Below are 21,179 nucleotides of genomic sequence, written 5' to 3' on the forward strand. Positions count from 1 at the left end.
GACCTTATAAGAAAGATTAACTTCTCATTCAACTGTGCTATTTCTTTAAGACTGGTTGAAATACATAGTACAAGCAAAATTATTTTTAAGAACATTCCAAGAACAAAGCTTTTGAATATGAAGAACTACTAAATGGAGTTATGTTTTTCATCAGCAACTCAAAATATTTTCTCCTGAATTCAGAAAATAATTTACTGGAGAGTATTTCAACTATGTCTATTCCCTATGGAAAATCAACAGCTGAGTATGGATGTTCATGTATAATGCTCACCTGGGATTGTTATGATAGATTAACTTTTTAAGCATAGAAATGCCTTATTTAACACTAGCTGTGGTTTTGTAGATACTCTTTATTTCTTGCAGTTTGATTTCTCAGTATTTTTTTCTTGTGACGTAGAGAACACTGTGATCACGGACTGTAAATTGTGCTGTCAGAAAATGTATGGAATTTGTACATCTGCTATAGACTTACTTAAGTTTTTAACAAACCTTTGGGTTTCATAGAGGAAATATGAGAACAATTTTTCACAGAGGCAGGGAATGAAGCTGTACTGGATGGGAGGTGCTCTGACAAATCTGACACAACAATGTTCCTACTGAGTGTGTTCATTACTATTAGCCTGCAGATGTAAAATATTGATGCATTTGCCCTGGAGAACTGAAAGCTTGAGACTCCCTGAGCAGGTGGTTTTATATGACTGGTTTTGGAAATAGATTTTTGGCTGCAGTGTCCTCGTGTTAAATCTCATGATGTGTTTTAAAATGACGTGTTTTTACAAATATTTATGGAAGGGATTTTTGGAGATTCTGAGTCAATCTGTCTTCCCCAAATGCTCTGTGCTCCCTAAGCACATCCACAAACCCATTATCTCACACAAAGTGATTGCTTTGAGGAGTACAAACTGTAGCTCAACCCCATATTGGTGTCAGTTTTGTTCCTAGATTTCTGGAGATCATTTTCATTTGCTTCACTCAAAAATAGATCAAAATGTTAAAATACTACTACTTAGCTTAGGAAAGTGGTATCCATGGCAACCCAAGAACAATACCAGAATTCTGTTCTAAGTGTTGTGCCAAGGCTCTCGACCTCCCAAAAGTGCCTGTTGCAGCCAGAGGTACAACAGGGCCCCCATTCACTGCTCTGCCACGTGCTCCAAAAGCAAGTTACTTGGGAACATGCCACCAAGTATTTTGGAAAGCTGTTTTGAAACACTTGTGAGGTAATACTGATGAGATGTGAACCCGAAATAGCCTCCATCCCAGTGCCTGGATGGCAACAGCACGACCCTTCCATGTCAGTTGGGTACAAGCCCTTCTTTTGGCAAACGTGGCCGTCAGTGACAGTGCTGGGAGTTAGGTAATTCAGGAAAACAGTGGGGTTTGAGAGCACTTCGGTAGCTTGGAGGCGGTGTGGGGGATGTCTTCCTTCCCCGTAGCTCCTGAGGCTCTGGGTTAAACCAGGCTGCAAAGCCCAGCCGGCATTTGTGTATGGCAGGAAGCCAAACAAGGGCAACCATGCACAGTGCATAGGGGAGACAAAAATATGTACCCACGCAGATTCAGATTCTGAGGTGGCATAACCTGGCAATACTCTTTTGTAGTTAATGGCACCATGCAAATTTAAAACACGATAGAAGTCTAACCCAGCATATTGTGTTAAATGATGCAAAATTGGCTTTTTCCTTGAGCTCTCTGAACCAGCATTAACTACAGGACTAGAACAGCTAACAGCCAGTTAACTGCTGTCAGCAGGGTGCCTGGATGCCACCTTCATCAGCAGAAACATCACCAGCAACAGACTGATTTTAATTAACAAGACACTCTGAAATATACCTTGCTACTTATGCATAGCAAGTTGTGATTCTCACAGTGTGAACTCTTAGGATATCCTGCTTTTCCACTTAAGAGGAAATTGTTCATGAAATGGCAGAGTACAAAATGAACATCAGAAACACAACTCACCATGATGTTTCTGTGGATGAAGCCTCGTCTATACCTTGCAGGTTTCAGATGTGGGTATTCTTCTGTGCTGGTTACTCTGATGTTCCAGACCTTTTTCCAGGCATCATAAAGTTGAACGTGTACTGGATAGACTCCTGAGTGGTGTGGAGCCACTGCATAGCCCAGGTCAGTTGGAATACCATGTTCCTAAAACATGACAGAACAATGGCTGCACTCAAAAATTTAAGAAACTTGATGTTTTGGCATTTCTCCAATGCTTTGTTCGTGAAAGACCAAGAACAGGCCTGAAATGCAAATAACAGTAATATCAAAACATGATGATCTGGAAGAAGATGGAGGGCAGAATGGTGAAGATGAAATACAGGATTTTAAGACAAAAGCTTTTTTAGAAAATATTTTTGTGCGTAGGCAGGGAAGAAGGATATAAAGGCATTTTACATTGGTTTATTTCAATCTACATGAAACAGAAAGCTGCACACTTTCAAGTTCTTGCAAATAATTTGCTCACAAACTCTGATTTCAGAGAGATAATCACTGGCACAAACTCAACACAACACGTAGCATTTGGCTGCTACAACTACAAAACCACAATTTCCACTACATGTCCCTTCACAATTACTTGGATGAGGAGCTGAATTTCAGAGTTACTGCAATTCCCCTCTGGTCCATTCAAAAGACAAATCTATTTTCAAAAACCAGCTTGACTACTTCAGTGTCATGTTAAAAATGGAAGACAGAGAACCACTTGTAACAGTCTACAGGCAGATGCTGTACAGTAAACCCTTCTGCAGCACATGTCCTATTTTTGAAGACTGCTGGCATTTGCACACCTTGGTGCCATTACATTCTCTTCACACCCAATGCATTTTTCTTCAGGTTACTTTTCAAAGGAACAGTATATAGCAGATAGTCCTTGGTTGTCTGATCAGTGGAATGCACAGTCCTTAAGATATCAATTTTGCCATGATTTAGGAAGACTGCCCTTGCACTGCCTTTGTATTCTTGGAGTTTTTAATATGGCTTGAATTGATACAGTCACCTTCACCATATTTCTTAATCACACTGTGCGTGCAAAGCAAAGCATTGGCTGATACCTGGACCTCTTCCTTTGAATCAACTTGGTACTAAAACACATGAAAATCTCTAGAAAAATGGGGGGGTGATGTTAGTAAAATCAGTTATTGTGTGTAACAGACATGCCTGGTTCAGTCACAGTGTAGAAGCCTGAGTTCCTTATGTTTAAAGAATGGTGAAATTCATGTTTCCTTTTAGGAATTTATGGTACACATAAAAGGCACCACGTGTAATCTGCCAACCAGGAATGAGTAGCATCTGCCCCACTGGTTGTGCTGAATGAGAAGATAAAGTGTAGATACTCCATCAATTACGCCACTTTAGACGATTTAATTCCATCCCAGATAATCCAATTCTTCTTCCTTTTATCTTTCTTACTGCCCTTAAGCATGCATAAACATCAGTAAGGAAAATATTCACAGATCATGTAAGAAATTGCATTCTCTAACATCCCACTGCATCTCCTTCATTTATCTATAAACAAAAGTCTGATTTTTAAGGCTTCTCCCCTCGAGTTTCACAATAGGCAGTAATAAGAATATAATCTAAATCTTTCACTCGAATAAGGGGCCTATCATTTTCAATGAATTAATGTCTCCATTATTTCTCACTGACTGTTATTCCCCAGTTGAGCACTCCCACACAATACACACACGGAGTGAATAATGCAGCAGGCATCAGCAATTTTGGCCTCTTTCAAAAGAGTGGCTACCTCTCTCTGTAATTAATTTAAATACTCTGAGCAAATGAAACATAGCGAGTAGCTTCATGTCTGTATGTCTAAACATGAAAAAAAATTAACAGAAAATATCTGTAAACATTACGAGCATGGAAAGTAGTGAAGAAAACGGCAATTGCTAAAGTTACATAAACCAGGGTTGAAAATGCATTATCCTTGTAACACTCTAATGATTACATCCTGCACACTAATCCCAGAGGATGCCTTAGGTCACACCAGACCTACAAGGACCTACTGGATTTCCAGTGGACCTTGCACCAGTACATAGAATCATATTAAAAGTGCAATTCTGGACACAAGAGTTTTAAATTTTCAGGTATCTAACACCTACTATAACACTTTCTTGAAAGGAAACATTAAAGTAGAGCTGTCCTGTACTCAGTACAACTACAATTTACAGCAAACTAGGTGAAGTCTTTGTTTGAAAGAAACCATGTGTCTCACTTAAAAGCCAAGATTTCAAATACAAACTTTAATTGGCTGATAGTCAGGTCGGTCGTTTTCTCCTACACTCACTGACGCATGACCATTAAGCACATTCTTGGTTGTTCTGGTATTTCAAATCCCCCTGCTCCTTCCAGGAACAAAGCCTTCACCTGCCAGCTAAAGAGCAACCAGTGGATTTTGAAAAGGAAAAAGTAAAATTAGGCTATTGTAAGAGCAAAAGCAGTTCAGCAAACAAGTTATGACTGCTGAGATATATTGATACAATTAGGTCTTAACACCAGACCCCCTCTCTAGACAAATAACATGTTTTATGTATGGCAATTTTGGTTTATTGTATGAATTTAACTGTGATCTGTTTCTCCAATATCCTCAGACCTAAAATCTGTTTTGATTTTTTCTTATATTCTCACTGAAACATTTTGATTCAGAGCTTTGCTGTGAATAAATAATTAGTAGAGGCAATGCTTTTCAAAACAAGTTTACATAAAGTTGATGCAAAGGGAATGTACAAAATGTTATTGGATATCACTGCAGAATTGCATCTTTAAAAATGTGGCACACTTACCTAACCCTAACATTCAGTAGTTTCACAAAGTCATTTGCTACCTTTCAATGGAGTATTTATTCTTTCAGAAACCTGTTTTTTTTTTCTTTTCTAAACAGAATAATGGTTTCTGAGCACCTAAATTAAATAAAAAATGCAAAAATATAACTCACTAAGGCAAATTTTTTGTTGAGGATCATCTGCTCCACCAGCGAGGACTCATTGTGGAAGAGGTGTGGCTGCATGTGACTCCACATGTGGGGAAACCACCAGAACTCATCCACAGATCTCAGCAGCAGGTCATCACCCTCATCCTCCTCCTCAGTCCCTGCAGAGCAAATTTAAAAAAAACCAAAAAACCCAAACATTTCTGAAGTTTCTACTTTTATTATATTTTTACAAATGTTGGGAACAGTAACAATGATATTAACGTAATAAACTGTGACCAGTTAAAATACTTCCTGCTGAGGCACTGGTGACAATATGGGACAGTGAGGACCACTTGGCTGGCCCATATCCTATTTAATACTCTTTCTTTTATCTCTCCTATTTCTATATGGCTTTAAAACAAAATTATTTTAAGGGATAACATATACTGCTATATTTCTACAGTAGAGATGAACCAATCCAAGGATGAACTGTGGTAGCTCAACAGATCCCTCAGTGAAATCAATACAAAATTTTATGTGATTGGTGAATTTACCACTCAAAAGCAGACTGAAAGGAGCTAAATTTTAATAAAAGGGGGAGAGGCATTTAATCTGTTCCACACCAGCAACTAATGCAGGAACACAGCATGCTAAAGCTCTTAGGACTCTATCATTCCTACTTGTCCTCACACTAGACAAAACGCCATCAAAATCAAAGTAATTTTAGTGTTTGATTCTTACCTGTGTGATAAAATTTTCCTGAAAATCCCAGGTTGAAAGTAAAATTTGTAATCTGGGCTCTCAAAAGATTCTGAGTATCAAGCAGGGCCTGAAAAAGAAACAAACCAGCATATAAACATACCCGTAGAGAACATAACCTGGCACACAAATTTAACATAACAATATAAATATTTTTACAGTTATGTGCCTTTTCAATTGGTTTTGCTATTTAAAAACAGCTCTTTATGTATGACAGATAAGTACAGATATTTTCATTAGCACATAAAGATTAAAGACCGCATGAAAACTCCATCATTTTCCTCATGAAGATAACCAGCTACTAAATGCTGGGTTACTCCCTGAATCATGAGATGGGAACACAAAGGCACACAGAGAGGAAAGACCTTCCACCAGTCACTCAGTAAACCTGGGCCACAGCCAGGAATTCATTTCAGATCTCTTGTGCCCCCCAGCGCTGCTCCATTCACAAGGGTGAAGAGCAACTGTCAGAGTTACATTTCTCTGCATCAGCTCAAGTATATCCACAGCACTTCAGTCATGTTTCAAAATCATGGGCAAGGCAAAAAGAAAAAAAGAGACGGCAAGAAGCTAAATCAACCCTATTCCACATGAAAAAACTGGATTGCAGATTCGCCCCAATTCTGACTCATTTCTCAGACAGTGAGCATACTGAGTGTCAGCACTGTGTACTTGCACTAAAGCAGTACAAACAAAAAAACAGCATGTAGGAAGAAGGGGGAAGCATTATTCATCAGGTACAGCTTCACTTATTGGTTTCAATATGCTCTTCTTGATTTGTTACTCCTAAAATTTACATATCACATTCAGGAGTTCTCTCCCAGATGCTTACACCCTGCTGTTCCCTCGCTCAGTCTTTCAGGTAGAACAGAAGAAATCCAGCTTTCCAAACGTTGCAAAGCAAAAACAAAACAGACAAGCTAAGGTCATAGAAAAGTTTCCCAAGTCAACATACAGCATAGCACAATGATTTTAATAAAGTGGTTGAAAACATCACTATTGTCAGAGAAGCATAACTGTGTTATGAATGGAGAATGTATTTAACTGCACAAAAAAGATTAAAATAACTGGAGATTTTTCAAAGGTTGAAAGGTCTAGCAGGCACCCTACTCTTGAAATGCAAAGACAACTTAGTGCCTTGAAAAATATGATCCAGTAATTTAAATTACTTTCCCTGGACATTTTCATTATATAAGTGATTTACCTACATTTACATGCCAATGACAACAAAATAGTAGAAGTCCAGTCCAGGTGAGGTATTAAGCACAGTACACTCAACTTACAATCCCTTAAAATATGACCCATTTTACAGATTGAGGCAATATCCACCTTATTAGAGCACACAAGCTCTTCTTCAGGTCTTTCCCAGGGCTCACCTGGTAAAGATCATCCTCTTTCAGTGCAAAGCCTGAAAGCTGTCCTGTGAACAAGAGACATTCTAAAGGAATGAGCAAAGTGAACCACAGAATGGAGATAATTGAAACCAAGCTCCAGACTTATGAAGCAGAATATTAAGTGAAAAATCTTGCGATGCTGTAACAAGGGCTTTTGCACAGGCTGAGAGTGCAAAGATCTCCAAGGAGGCTTCTTCTCCTAAGGAAAGGCAGCAAATCTGCCCAGGACTTTTATGAAAACCAACCCTGGGCTGCTCTGAATCTATTCAATGAAATAACTTGATCTCTGCATGATTACAAAGGTAGGAGGAAAATAAACCAGCTATTCCCTTCCTGTGCTAAGGGCACACATTGTTGAGGGGAAGGGATCCTGAGCACAGCCTGACAGTGAGGTGGCATGAAGGGCTGCTCATCTTTTTCCCTCCATATTAAGAGCTGTGAGCATTTTTTGAACTGAAGGTTTTATACTGTACCTTTCTAACACCTAACACCTTCCCAGCTTGTCACCCCTGATTTGGTCTCCATCCAGCAGGATGGAAAACCAGAATGACCAAGAGGTTTTTAAAAGGGAGGAGGGAGAAAGGTGGCAAAAGGCCCAAGACGTTTCTGTAACAACGCGACACAGAGCTTACTTACACCCTGGGAATTAATTTTGCCAGCGTGGTTCCCACCTTCTCGCCTCGTGTTGGGAATGTATCAGCTAATTCCAAGGGTGTACCTGCTCTGCCTGCGAAGAGGAAGGCCACAGACATGCTGTGAACCACTCTGGGTACAGACAAGCTGAGCTAACATTTGAGTTGTCATGCCTATGATTATTTTCTGGGCAACTTGACATTTTACTCATCTTTCAGGTTCTAAAAACAAAATGTTAAAACTCATGAAAAATATATAGAGCAGATGGCAGGGTGTATTACTGTGAGTTTCCATCAGAAAGACAGAAAGAGAGAAATGTAGGGGGACTAAAAGCCTGAAATTTCATTTTTACATGCTGTTTTATAAGCTGAAGGTAAACTGCCAGTATTTTCTGGATATTTTATAACTGTTTATGAACAGCACCTCTGGGTATCTGTATGAGATGTTACATCAATACACCAGTACTGAAGATTGTATTTTAAAACCATCTAGTCAAGTCTTCATATGTTTATAAATAATTATTTAGTACATGTTATATTTCTGCTGGTACTATAAGGAAAATAAAACACTGGCTGCATAATCCCTTTCATGCACACAGCTCCAATGGAACTTTTCCTAAGCTCACAGACTAGGTTTAGTAAATTCCTAGTGCCAGAAATCAAATGTAAATGTTCACAATACGTGATGAAAGACCCCTTCCTCCTTTAACAGTAAAAATCAAAATCTCAGAAAAAAGCCCTGTTACAATTCAAGGGATAGACACAAGTTATCCCAACAGCAGAACAACAGACTTTCTCATCTCTCAAACAGGACAGAGGCATGGACAGATGACATGGACTGTCAAAAGTTCTTGTTCAAGTAAATCAGCTGAAAAGCCAAAGCTAAAACTCCTATCTTCAAACCTGCTTCCAACTTCCACAGCCAGGAAGCCATCCTGCCTCCTGCCCTCAAATACCTCAATGTGATTTTGCTTCAGAGTCTGCCACAGAAAAGCTACAAGTGTCAGCCTGTCTTCAGCAAACAGACAGTTGCAATTTCTTCAGCATCAACACAAATATTCAGACTCAAACGCCTTGACTGATCAAAGGAATAAATCAAGATTGCCTTGTTGAACTCTGGTTCACCAAAGAGGAATGACGCCTTTTTTGTGCAGTCACACCAACACATTTATGACTATTTTCCTGCTGAAAAGCTGCTAAAAACTCAGGCACTTGAAAAGAGAAATAGTTCAATATGCTGGTAATTCTACTTGTAATCACGTACATTTCAACTAAATTGGCAAGCAGACAGACAGAGCCTCACAGTGCTGCAGCATTAACGTCTTACACTTCACATCAGTACAGCTTTCGTGTCAGCAACAAATGCAAGGGCAGCTTCATCCTTTTCCAGAAAGCCTTTTTCCTCCTCCTTTTTTGGGGAAACAGATCTCATCTCTCAACGCTTGCTTGCTTAACGATTTTAGTGTCTGAAAATACTATCAAAGGAGCCATTAGGTTAGGAACTATTTTGCTTTTGAGTAAAATTTCTAATGTTGTGTTGGCTCTTCAATAAAGGCAAGGACCTTCTGAAAAGGAAGGACAAATTAATAGGAAGTGTAATGGGAAAGTACCTGAGTTAAGCAGAGCAAGCACCCTCTAGGGGAGCTCTCACTCAGAAGAAGCTTTAATTTTCCCATACTATATTTCTTCTGTAACCCCTGCAAGAGAGGAAAGAACCAGAACTAAAGCCATTTTCTGAGTGGAGCTATTGCTGTAGAGAGGTTTAATGAGCACTTTTTGGGACATCACTTTGCCTTTTCCTGCTCTGGGAGTGCTGCAGCAGAAGCTGCTGCTCAGGTACTGGCACACCGCCTGCCTCCCTCAACCTCCTCCTCCTGCAGAACCTGGGGTGTTGGGAAGCAGTACGACAAGCAGCAACAGAGGACAGCCTCAGTGAATGTCCAGCCCAAGTGTCTGGGAATCACGATTTTATTGGATTGTTTTGCTTCTGAGGAAAAATGATTCCTTCATGATAAATTATGTATTTTGGAACATCATTAAAATGCAATGACTACTCTTTCTGGACTTCCAAGATTAGCAATTTGACACCCCTTACCATAAACATTTAATCTATGTGGGAGAAAGAATAATTGTTTTGGGTATAGGGATGTACCTGAAAAAAACATTTTATCTATCCTTCAGACAAAAGGACAAGAAAGCTTCATTTGTCTTTGTGCACTCTCTTAGCAGAGCTGACACTACAGAGAGGGCAAGAGAAAAAACAAATAAAACCTTTGGCTTTTTCTGCGAAGTGTTTTGCTGGCAGAGAACAGGTAACCCAATTTTGCCTCCGAGTGTCAATAAAGTATCAGCCTGGAGCCCAATGAAGTGCCCCCTAAGGTTTTTAGTGTCCAATAGAAGAAAAAAAATCAGGAGCCACAACTTCACCTTAGGGTCCGAACTTATGCGTCCAATGAAGGATCCTTAAAATACAAAGAGCCACTTTGGAAAATGTTGCTCAAATGATTTCAATAAAAAGTTTTTTCATCTGGATACACTGTTTTAAATGTCACCGGGTCTCCCTTTAGAGTTTTTTTTCATCCCATACAATAATGATCTTGATGATGGTGCAATTACGTATTTTCAAGTAATTAGGCTCTTTCATCTAGGCAAATCATTTGAACAAGCAAGAGATTTAAGAAATATTTCTAACTTCCTTCACCAACTTCTCACTTCTTCGAGGCTGAAGTACCAGCTAATGAGAACTGAGCTAATTACGGCTAGGTAACTTGAAGGTTATAAATACTGGGTGCCAATAGCATTTAATAAAGCAAGGTAATTACCACACTGTTTTCAGGGTTCTGTCTGAACTTTGGCTTTATTAGCTGTTAATTAAACTGTACTTAGATGAAAGAGGTTACTGTTACTAAACAGCTAAACGATCTCGTTATGTTGCAGTCAGCAGAAATAAAATCCTGCATTTCTTTTAATTAAAGGTCAAAAAAAATCCCAGATCAGTTGAAACAGAACTAATAAAACACCCTACTGCTACCTATTTTCCCGTGGATTTTGGTAAGATAGTTTTCAATAGAAACCTTGCTGGCCGCATTTTTACCTAATACTTGACCTGCTTATGTAACACCAAGTATTAAGAGGTGACTTCTCAGAGTATAGAAGAACTCAGCAAAACCAAAGTGTCTCTAAAACGCATTTAGAATCTCTTGGTATTTTTAAGTTCTTGTGATGCGGCGATGGTCAGTACAGAGGCAATGTGAGGTTTGTTAGCCCCAGTGGAAGCACTCCGGTAGCCGAGCTGCAGTCACACACAGCCCGAGAGCTGCCTCAGCCCCGAGCATGACAGGCCATCCCTCAGATGCTCTTCCAGGTCACTTCTGGGCCACTCTGCTCTGCCTGCTTAGTCTGGCTTGTCTCCATTGCATCCCACCAGCAACAGATAAATTCTAAGGCTTGTTCATTGATTTGTGTTGACACTTGTCTGGCTCCCAGGCATTACACTCTACACCCCTCATTAGCCAACCCACACGTCTACAGCTTCACATCCTGTCTGCAAGGGTGCACAGTGTTCTGTCACAGATAAAACAGTGCCACGGCTGTTCCATCTAACTGGACATGTATTTTATAGTCACCCAGCTCGGAAAGGACAGAGGCAGTGATCTGAGCTCCCAGCTCCACATTCATTATCAACAGCACATTTGCTCTTTATTTAATGCTCCCTCACAGGCCAGCTCCAGCTGTAGCTCCTGCTGCAAGCAGCAGGCAGATCTGGCTGCAGGACAAGGAGGGCTGCCCAAGAGCTCTAGGGCTGCAGCACATCCCAATCCCTGACTGGGCCCTCACCCTGCCACTGGCAGTGAGTGGCTGGAAACAACTGCAAGGCTCAGCTCTGGAAGAAGATGAAGGCCGAATCTCTGTGCAGCACAGAGCTTGGGGCTCAGCTGATGTGCAGGCAGCTGCAGCTGGGGCACTGCACCAGCTCTGCTCTGAGAAGTTTGTCTGTGGCCACGTTACTCTGCCCAAAGCACCGACATCCTAGAGGTGCAGTTTCAGGCCTACCTATACACCATGGCTGGTGTACAAAAGGTGACGTTCTGTAAAACACAGTTTATCACAAATTTGATTCCAAAACTGCTATTCCCAAGGTGCAATAGCCTGCAGCTCCTTTGATGCTGCCTAGGACCTGCTCTCCATGTCAGGTCTCCAAAGGATCTCCTTCCCTTCCCACTCTACCCCACATATCCTATCCAGAGAAGAAAAGAACAGTAACCTCACTCCAAGTCTCTGCCAAGGGCAGGGACACCTTCCACTAGACCAGATTGCTCCAAGGCCTGCCCAACCTGGCCTTGAACACTTCAAGGGGTGGGGACACTACAGCTTCTCTGGGCAACCTGTGCCAAGGCCTCCCCACCCTCACTGTAAAAATCTCTCCTTCCTGATGTCCGATATAAATCTACCCTCTTTCAATTTAATTCCTGGACTGACAGAGGCAGACTGAGAATTTAAAATAGAAAAATGCATTTCTTTAGGTAATGAAAGCAACAATGTAGTGTCAGTGTTACATATATCAAATCCAAGAGAGTGTGAATACGGCTTTCTGGGAAAACCTCAGCATTACTTTTCTCTTCACTGCCAATATTCTCCGGACCTCAAAGCCTGAGCCCGGACAAACCAAGACACGCTTAACCTCAAAAGGCCTACAGGCTGTGCTTCCTGTTCAGCACAGTATTAAATAAACAAGATTTCAAAGTCTGGTCTATATCATTATCTAAACAATCAGAGCTCAAGAGTGAGTGAAATTTATCTATTTTTCCAATGCACATAGAATTCAAAGCATTTAAATTTTGACACTTTTTTCCCCACAGAGTAACAATGGCCACACTGACAATATAAATCTGTTACATGATTACAGAAAAACTCAACTCCACAAACCAAGGTGTAACAAGCTGCTATTTAGGTGCCTTGGAAGAAGTATTGGAGACTGCAAGCTACGTCTAAAATGCTGACTCCAAGCAAAGAGAAACACCTTGGGGTTTGTTCACCTCTCGGCTGATACTTTTCTCCCTCCAGGTAAGACTGAAGCACAGTATTTGTGTTAATGCTGAGTTCTACACACTAGAGAACAAAGAGTGCAAATGAATGAAGACTCAAACCCTGTAATCTAGATAAAACCAAAATTAACTGATGGCTCTCCCTGCTTAGCAAAGCACAACAAAATTACCACATTACTGGCATATTAAATAAAGATTATTCCACATGCTGGGCAATGCATTGATGTATCAGTTCATTCACAAAAGCTTCTTAGATGTTCTTTCTTTCCTAATAGAGCCAAAAGATTCCTCTGTTTCTAATACTCTTTCTGAATAAAAAAAGGTATCTACCTCTGTCCCTATGTTTCAGGCGAGCTAAGAAAAAACACAAGCTCTTTTTCTATGTCTCTTTTCTACTGACAGAAAAAAAAAATCTTAAAAAAATTTTTTTTTTCATTTTCTTACTCTCTCTGAAAGCGTCAGGTAAGATACAGATGGGAATTCAATGTTCAGCTTGCTCACCAGCCAAGGGTCACAATTTATGGTTTTCTCCTTCTTTTTATGAGCAGTTCTAAAGCTGTTGAATGAAATACCCCAGCTACATCAGCATTGGTATCAAAGAAATTGCAAAAAAACCCCAAGAGAAGTTTCCACAAAATAACAAATACAACTCTTTTCTCAAGCCATACTTTCATGATTATATGCAGCCAACACAGAAATAACATAAAAACTTATTTCAAGTTAATAAGAACTTTGACAATTTCATTGGCCCCCACATAGTACCAAGTCTAAAGGATATAACTGCAGAAAATCCCAAGACTTTGGTGGAATGTGGGGGGTGATTTTGTCAGAAGTGTTAATGCACACCTTACCTGTTTTCATGAGAGCTTGCATTCCTAAAAGACTACAAAAGCTAGATGTGCCTAGGTAAACATCCCAGCTGGCAAAGTCTACACTTGCAGCCTCAAACCAACACACAGGAATCCAGCTGAGCTCTGCATTTGATTTACTGCATGAGACTGAGAACATCTCTCTCTACAAATCTCCTGCCAATACTATATTCCTTGCAATAGCATATTTCATACTCTTTTGCCAAATCTAATTTTTGAAGACTTACATAATCCTTCAACTTCCTTTTGGATATTAGCCTCCATTCTGCTACTTTTATTGGCTATTCAGCCTACATTTAAATATCTCTGTGCTTTACATTAAATATTTTTGTCCATCCTCACTGTTTATACCCTGCAGACATCTGCAGCCTATTGCCTTCTGCTTTGGTCATCGTTATTTACTGCATTCTTTAGCCTTTAATTTTTCATTTTTTTGCTCAGATATTTCCTGACTATTCTGGTGTCTCTAAGCACTCTCCAAATATTTCTAATCCAGTAGTGAAGAACTGAGCACAATCTAGAAACCTCCTCAGTCAGTAAGACGAGGTACTTTACTGATGCAAAATATTTTCCATAGTCTGTTTGAATTTAAATTCAGCCTACATTACAAACTCAGATACATTTTAGTATTCATCTTGTTTTAGGAGAGTCTCAGGATTACAATTTTCAAGATTTCTATTACCTTTAACAATGGCAGTGGGAAAGAACAAGGGATAAGAGGAACATCTTGCAGCATAAAATAACATTTTTTACAGAAATGCAAAATTGATTTTCAGCCTCCTTTTGAGTGCCATTAGCATTCTATCGAAGACAACTCTGAGGTATCTCTAGTCCAAGTCCACTTTAAAATGGAAAAGAGACACTTGGCTTATTCCTAGGATTGCTAAGACTAAAAGGCAAGTAAATGAGAGCTTGAGGAAGAGCTGTGGCTTATTAGTTCGACAAAAATGCAACCAGTGTTCCCAAACCAAATCAAACCTGTCTCCTCTGGAGAGCCTTTGTCATGTGGATTTACTGACCTGGGTTAGAATGGATTTGGGGAGCATTCCTCTCCACAGTCACAGGCTTTTTTATTTGTCCTCACCATTGTTTCTATTTTCAAATGGATTGCAGTATAATTTCTGCAATATAAAGCAGTTTTAAATTTAATTTATTACTTATCTCAGATATGAAGCTACACCTTAAGGAGCAACAGTAATTAATCTCCAGGACTGCCAAGTGAAAGAAGCAATCTCCTAAAGAGTAACTACTTCTAAAACCTGGTTGTAAGGTTTTTATGGTCTGTGCACAGAAAATAAACTGGAATTGGAAAGAGACAGGGAATTGTTATTCCATGAGGGGCTACACATAAACTGGCAATCAACTGCTTTTCCTTGATGTGGTTTTGCAATCATCAGGTCACCTAGAATCGGTCCTGTCATTGCACTGACCTACCAGGCTGAATAGGAGAAGCAACGCCACTTCCCATGCTGCTGTACTGTTAAGGAAATGAATGGATTAGGAGTCCCACTTCCACTCTCGTTTTTCTCTTCTCGCCAGACTGCGCTCCCCTGATGTGACTGAAGAGCGGGATGGCGGAAGGCTCACTTTTGCTATCATGTTTTACAGTTAATAGCTTTGATTTCTAGATCTGTCTGCAGTTCGGTTTTTGTTGGCTGTGAAAGTTTTATTCCATTCTGTTCGCAGCAGGAAGTGGATGGCTAACTTATCACTGAAAAAGCCCAGAATAAATCTTGCAGCAGCCACTCGTACACTGGTGCTGAATCTGTGCAGCTCTGCAGGAAGCTGTAAAGCATTATTATTGTTTGTATTATTGAAAGGCTTGCAGAACAAAAAGAGCCTCCAACCAAGAGAGCTTGCAATCCATGAAAAGAGAGGGACTGACAGAATAGCAGCTTTTGTTTCCATGGCCAGATAGATTGAGTCAACCACTGCAGAGTTTAGGTTCTGCTGACAACACTCAAAGTGTGCAGAACCACGTGCATTTTTATCATGCCCATGAAGATACCTACATTCCTAAAGTGTGTACTTTTAAGTAGACAGAGGAAGACAGACCTTGCTAACCATGTGGCTGTGAACCAAGAATTATCTCAGTGCAGGCTGGCACACTGGGTGGACATAAGCATTTCTTATGGATTTCTTTGCATAAGAAGCCTCATGCTCAAGAGTAAATATATCTCGGCATAATATATCAAGTCAAGGGAAAAATCAGAAACAGCATCGCCGAGTATTCAGAGTTAGATCACTTGATCTCAGGCGTCATTCCTTAAGTTTCATTTAAAAGAGCTCTTGAATCAGAAAACTCCATTGAGAACAGGAAGACACCATTGTCACATTAAACCTAAGGATAGCAAAGTATTCACCACCACAGAGAAATATGGGGAATTTAGAAATGAAAACAAATTACTCTGATTTTCTGGAAAGATGCAAATGACGGAACACACAGTGCATATCATCTTACTTGGGAAAGCACCAGCAGATCCACAGAAGCCATGATTTCCTTACTTTGGTTCTATCCTGAAGAAACCAAGAAGTTCATAACCAATAGTCAGACCAGGTGCTGCAGTACAAGAGTTTGAAGCAAATCAGCCTCTTTGCTCTCAAAGACCTTATGGGATTTACCATGCCAAGAAACAGTTTCTGCAGTCTCTCTGACAATAAAAACCTGCAACTCAAATGCATCTTTTTTCTTTTAGCTACTTGCTACTGAATTTATAACAGCAGAAGATGGTCCAGTCCTTGACGTATCACTGTCTCAAGACTCAGGTCTGCATTAAACATTTTTAGGTTTTCATGCACAGTGTCAGAACATTACAATTAAAAACCAAACCAAACAAAAAACCCCATCAGATTCAGTTATTCCAGTATTGCAAAACTAAACAGAGGGAAAAAAAATACACAAATTCATTTTTCAAAGAAAACCAAACACAAAATACCTAATCAAAAACCCAAGAATTTCATCAAAAGCAGAACTAATAGAAACCACTGAATTTACAGGAATGAAGGCTGCAATACCAAAACTGCATGCATGGTTTTTGTCATCATCCACCATGGATAAACTGCTAAATTAAACTCAGCACCAAGCTTATTCCATGGATTTGGTTGTGTCCAGCTCACACAGGTGCAGAACAGGAGGAAGAGTCCCACAAGGAATTACCAGCAATGCTCTAGCAGCCCCAGAAGAAGTGTCATGGTCAAAGCAGAACCAGCACATCTGCATCCCTGTGGCCCCTCTGCAGTCCTCTTGCTCTGGGAGAAGATTTTTATCATGCTTTTAACTTCAAACATCAGTATGATTTTAACAAAAAGAGCTGGGCTCTGTTGAGCAGCAGTTGTATCTATCTTACTAAATTAAACCTCACAGGGGCTGGCACATAAACTGAACTGCTTTTACAAGTTACATGTTATGGTGACTGACTGGTAGAGTGTACTATATGCTGGCAGCTGCCCATAAAATATGTAAGAAAATTTTTATAACTTTTTTTAAAGTTGTATTTTAGTTCTGAAATCTAATCCTAACTCTCTACTGTCTCACAGTGTGCAATATTGCACACTACTACAGCTGACACAATATGCTCAAGTAAACCAGTCTTGCTAGGCCATCAGACAGCTACAGAGACACCCCAGTCAGTAATTTTCCTTCTCCTCAACACTTCTCAAGAACTGAATGCACTTTTTACCTGCTATTTCCAACAAGTGAGTAGGAAAAAGCTTAGGAGCTTCAGGTCAAATTAAGAAAGAATGTATGCACACACACAGCAGACACATTCCACCATGGTATGCAGGTATTACAGCTAACCAACTGGGAATGAGAATGATTTAGCAGAACAAAAGTTCATAATCATTAATTTCTTATGTAATTTAGAGACGTGATTAAAAAAAATTTTTTGAATGTCCCCAAAGGAAAGATTTATGGCTCAGTGGTTCTGCAGCTGACACATTTGATGACAGATACGTCATTTATTTTCTGATAACCTTCTATGTCATCCTACAGATAAAGATGCAATTAACTTAGAGAATCAGACTTCCTCCTGTGACAGGGACCATCCTTTGTCTCGACAGTTCAGGCTTTCTGCCTGAACCTTTTAGCCCTTCTGCCTTAACACAGTATATATGGAAGATCCTCTTCTGAGGCAAATATTTAGGTCATTCCTATGCACTAAAAACTGACTGGATTTTAACAATTTATAGCCAAGTGGTCTGCTTTGCCTTGGGAAGTTCTGGTTTCTTTCCATGCATGCTGCTGAGAATGAAAAGATACTTAATGGGTTTTAAATAACTGCAATAATTTAAGCAGTGCTGAGTAAAGTGGGTCAATTTAATACAGGGAATATACAATCAGCTCCTAGTGGGGAAATCTGTTATTAAACAGAACTATATTAAACAAAAGATTAGGCCACCAAAGTTACTAAGAAAGCAACAAAGAAGTGACAGCACCGGCTATGGAAAATGGAAGAGGACTGATCTGACCAAATACAAATGTTTATATTTGATGTTAGTCACTCTGGAAACAATTTATGAACAAAGTCACATACTTTTAAGGTGCAATTCACTTAACCAGGGCCTCCCTGAAGATGAGCAGGTTTTCTGTGTTTATGTCTACTACGGGAATTTAGAGGAGTAGCTCCATTAGAGGTGTCTGCCTTATAAACCTCAAGATCCAGGCAAGATGAGAGATTGTATGGAGACTGAAGGGCTAAGAATTGATTCCCTTTGACCAAACCCTATCCATTACCAGAACAATGTTTGGCACAGCTCTTTTCTCCAGTTCTCCAGTGATTAATGCTGGAAGACTGAAGCCTGAGTCTTGTATTGCCCACTGCAATGCACATACACACTAACACTCCCAAGTACTCCCAAACCAGAATGATACATAAGGATCTACCATCCCCTTCCAATAATGGAAATGGTTAATACAAAGATTTTTCCTCGGCAATTATAAATAATAACTACTGGTATAGAAAAAGGTTAGGCTTACCTGAAGAGATCCCCATCCTGACTTCAATTCAGTCTCTTTTGAAAAGCAGACAAAGGACCAGACAGTCAAGAGGAGCTCAAACAGCTAATTATTAGGAAAAAAATAATGTGGCAGTGTTCTAATTTCTCATTTGGAAAAAATAATGTGGCAGTGTTCTAATTTTTCATTTGAAAAACGTGATTAACTCTCAAGGAACTCCAGCAAGTGCATATATTGGGGAAATGAAAGGAAAGGTACATGGCCTAGACCACCAGCATGGAACAAACTGTCATCGGGAAAGAAATCCACATTTAATTTCCCCTCTTTTATCATCTGCTTCTCCCTTTGAAAATCTCAATGCTTTATAGTAATAAAAATTTCACAAAGAGTAACTCTAACAAAAGAAGATATTAAATTAGTAGACTGTCAGCCAGGACAATCACGGTCTATTAAGATAAACTTATTCTGTGGATATCTAGATAGATTATTCTCTGTATGTCCATTTAAATGAATTATTTGCACTGCACAGGCTCTTAAGTCTTTCTAAAAGAAACAAGGAAAATAAAATATAACATTGTCACAGCCTAATGGTCCCTCCTGCCTGACAGACAATAGGAGAGAAAAAAAGCTTACTGAAAAATGAATGTTGAGTTGATTATTACCAAACTTATTTTCTAAGTGGGAGGCAATTAGACCATGGAAACATTCTCTTCCATTATTTCTATTATACCAGAGGAAGATAAATTACATAAATACAAGAATGGATGGTTATTGTTGATGCACAGTGACAGCTACTCAGTATCTTACATCGAAGAACTGTGTTCCATCAGACTGGCAAATCTCTAACAGGTACTTATTCAAAAAATCTGAACCACTGTTTCAAGTTGTTAGGGTCCTTTTTTTTTTGTACTTGAAGAAGCTGTGGTGAAACTAGAATAAACTTAACCCGTTCTTTAACAAAACAAAGCATTTACAACAGGAATTAGGTTGATAAACTATGTTTGTAAAACATTTTCAGAAGGGCTCTTCACACTTGTGCTCCTGACACTATAGGTACTCGAGCTGAAGTACCACCACTTTGCCTCCTCTTTAGAGGTACAGAAGACACTCAGTTTGGAAGGCCTGCTTTTAATCTGACCTCTTCTGAGGTCAATATTTAACACTAAAAATGCAGGTGTTAAAGTGGTAGGTGCTGCTGCCTATCTCTTGTCCCCAGCAAGCCTCTCCTGTCGAAAAGCAGACTGAGTTAACATTTAGGCAATGCAGGCAAACCTCCACTCAACACTCACCACAGCTGGCTCAGGATGGAGGCAAGAAAGGCTCTTTTGCAAGGTTTTACTCCAGCAGAGTAACACAGCAGCCGAAGGACAAACCCAGGGAAAGAGTAAACCACGTGCAGCAGGCAGCTTATAAAGGGGAAGGGGTGGGCAGAGGGGCCTGGCCTCCAGGGGTAGGGGGGTGGCCACCAGGGGTATACCAAGCCAGTGACAGGGGAAGGCAAAACCAGGGGAAGTTGAGACACCGAGTCCATGGGGGAGACTGTTTTTCCCTTTGGGAGGGATGTCTCTATGGTAATGTTCCAGTTAATGTTTCCAGGGCTGAGGGCTTGGGGATTGACCAAGGGGGAAGAGTACATGGGATGCTACATAACACTGATAAAATATTACCACTAAACCTTATAATAGTAATTTTTGTGTGTACTTAACTCCAATTCACATACGTTAAAGGAGAGGGAAGTTAAGCTTTAATGGGTTAAGCCCTCAAATACTAATTATTAATTAATTATCTGGCCACTTTGGAAATCTATTTTAGGTATCTAAAGAAGAAATTCCTTTGAAACCACGATCTTACATGCAGTCAGGATTTCTCTCCTTGGAGACAGTCAAAAGCACTGGCTATGGTTCAGCTTGAGCAGAGGGTTTAGAGCAGATGATCACCTGAGTTTTGCTACTGGCTCTGTATTAACCTTCCAGTTTCTGAACTCCGTCCCATCCACAGAGCAGCCACAATAACCCATAGAGGTCTTCTGTCCATTGGGAGATTCCTTAAGTTTCAGATTGATTAGCATTAATAGAATACTGATAGAAACACCTTAGTCTCCTCCACCTCACAGCCCTAGCAGCTGCGAGTATATCCAGAATATATAAACAAAGAGATATGTCAAACAAAATTAAATCATCCAAGAGCATCCTCCTTAATTCTATATTGCCAGTAGTTAAAATGTAAGCTTAGTGGAAATGAGCTAATCTTGAGTACTGAAATTATAAAGTCCACATTAAAAACCTCTTTCCACACTTGCAGCACCCAATTCTCCGTCACAGTCACTGCAGCAGAACTCAGTAAAACTCCTGTTTAATGAGATGTCATTTATCTGCAAATACACTTTACAATAAGCTATTTCCAACTACTGCAAATTGATTTTGTTTCATTCCTTCCACATGTCATTGTGCCACCAAGGATAACTCCTTTGATATTAATAGTAATGAAGATGCATTGCATCTGACAGCCCTAACAACATGTTTAATATAACATTTTAACTACAAGTAGATGAAGAATCAGAAGAGAACACTTTTTTTAGATTCCATTGTTTCAGAACACAGTCCTGTAT

The 21,179-nt window shown here is 39.8% G+C and overlaps 1 protein-coding gene across 2 annotated transcripts in view; it reads right to left on the reverse strand.

The window, feature by feature from the left end:
• Positions 1–21,179, reverse strand: part of LOC119700365 (bifunctional heparan sulfate N-deacetylase/N-sulfotransferase 3) — a 55,986-nt gene that overhangs the window by 25,704 nt on the left and 9,103 nt on the right. For both annotated transcript variants that reach the window (XM_038135430.1, XM_038135431.1), the window contains exons 3-5: positions 5,657–5,744; positions 4,940–5,094; positions 1,963–2,148 (exon numbers count right to left, since the gene is read on the reverse strand). In XM_038135430.1, the coding sequence (XP_037991358.1) occupies positions 1,963–2,148; positions 4,940–5,094; positions 5,657–5,744 (429 nt within the window). The remainder of the gene's footprint in view (positions 1–1,962; positions 2,149–4,939; positions 5,095–5,656; positions 5,745–21,179) is intronic.

Source organism: Motacilla alba, chromosome 4 (genome assembly GCF_015832195.1).
Source record: "Motacilla alba alba isolate MOTALB_02 chromosome 4, Motacilla_alba_V1.0_pri, whole genome shotgun sequence".
NCBI lineage: Eukaryota > Metazoa > Chordata > Aves > Passeriformes > Motacillidae > Motacilla > Motacilla alba.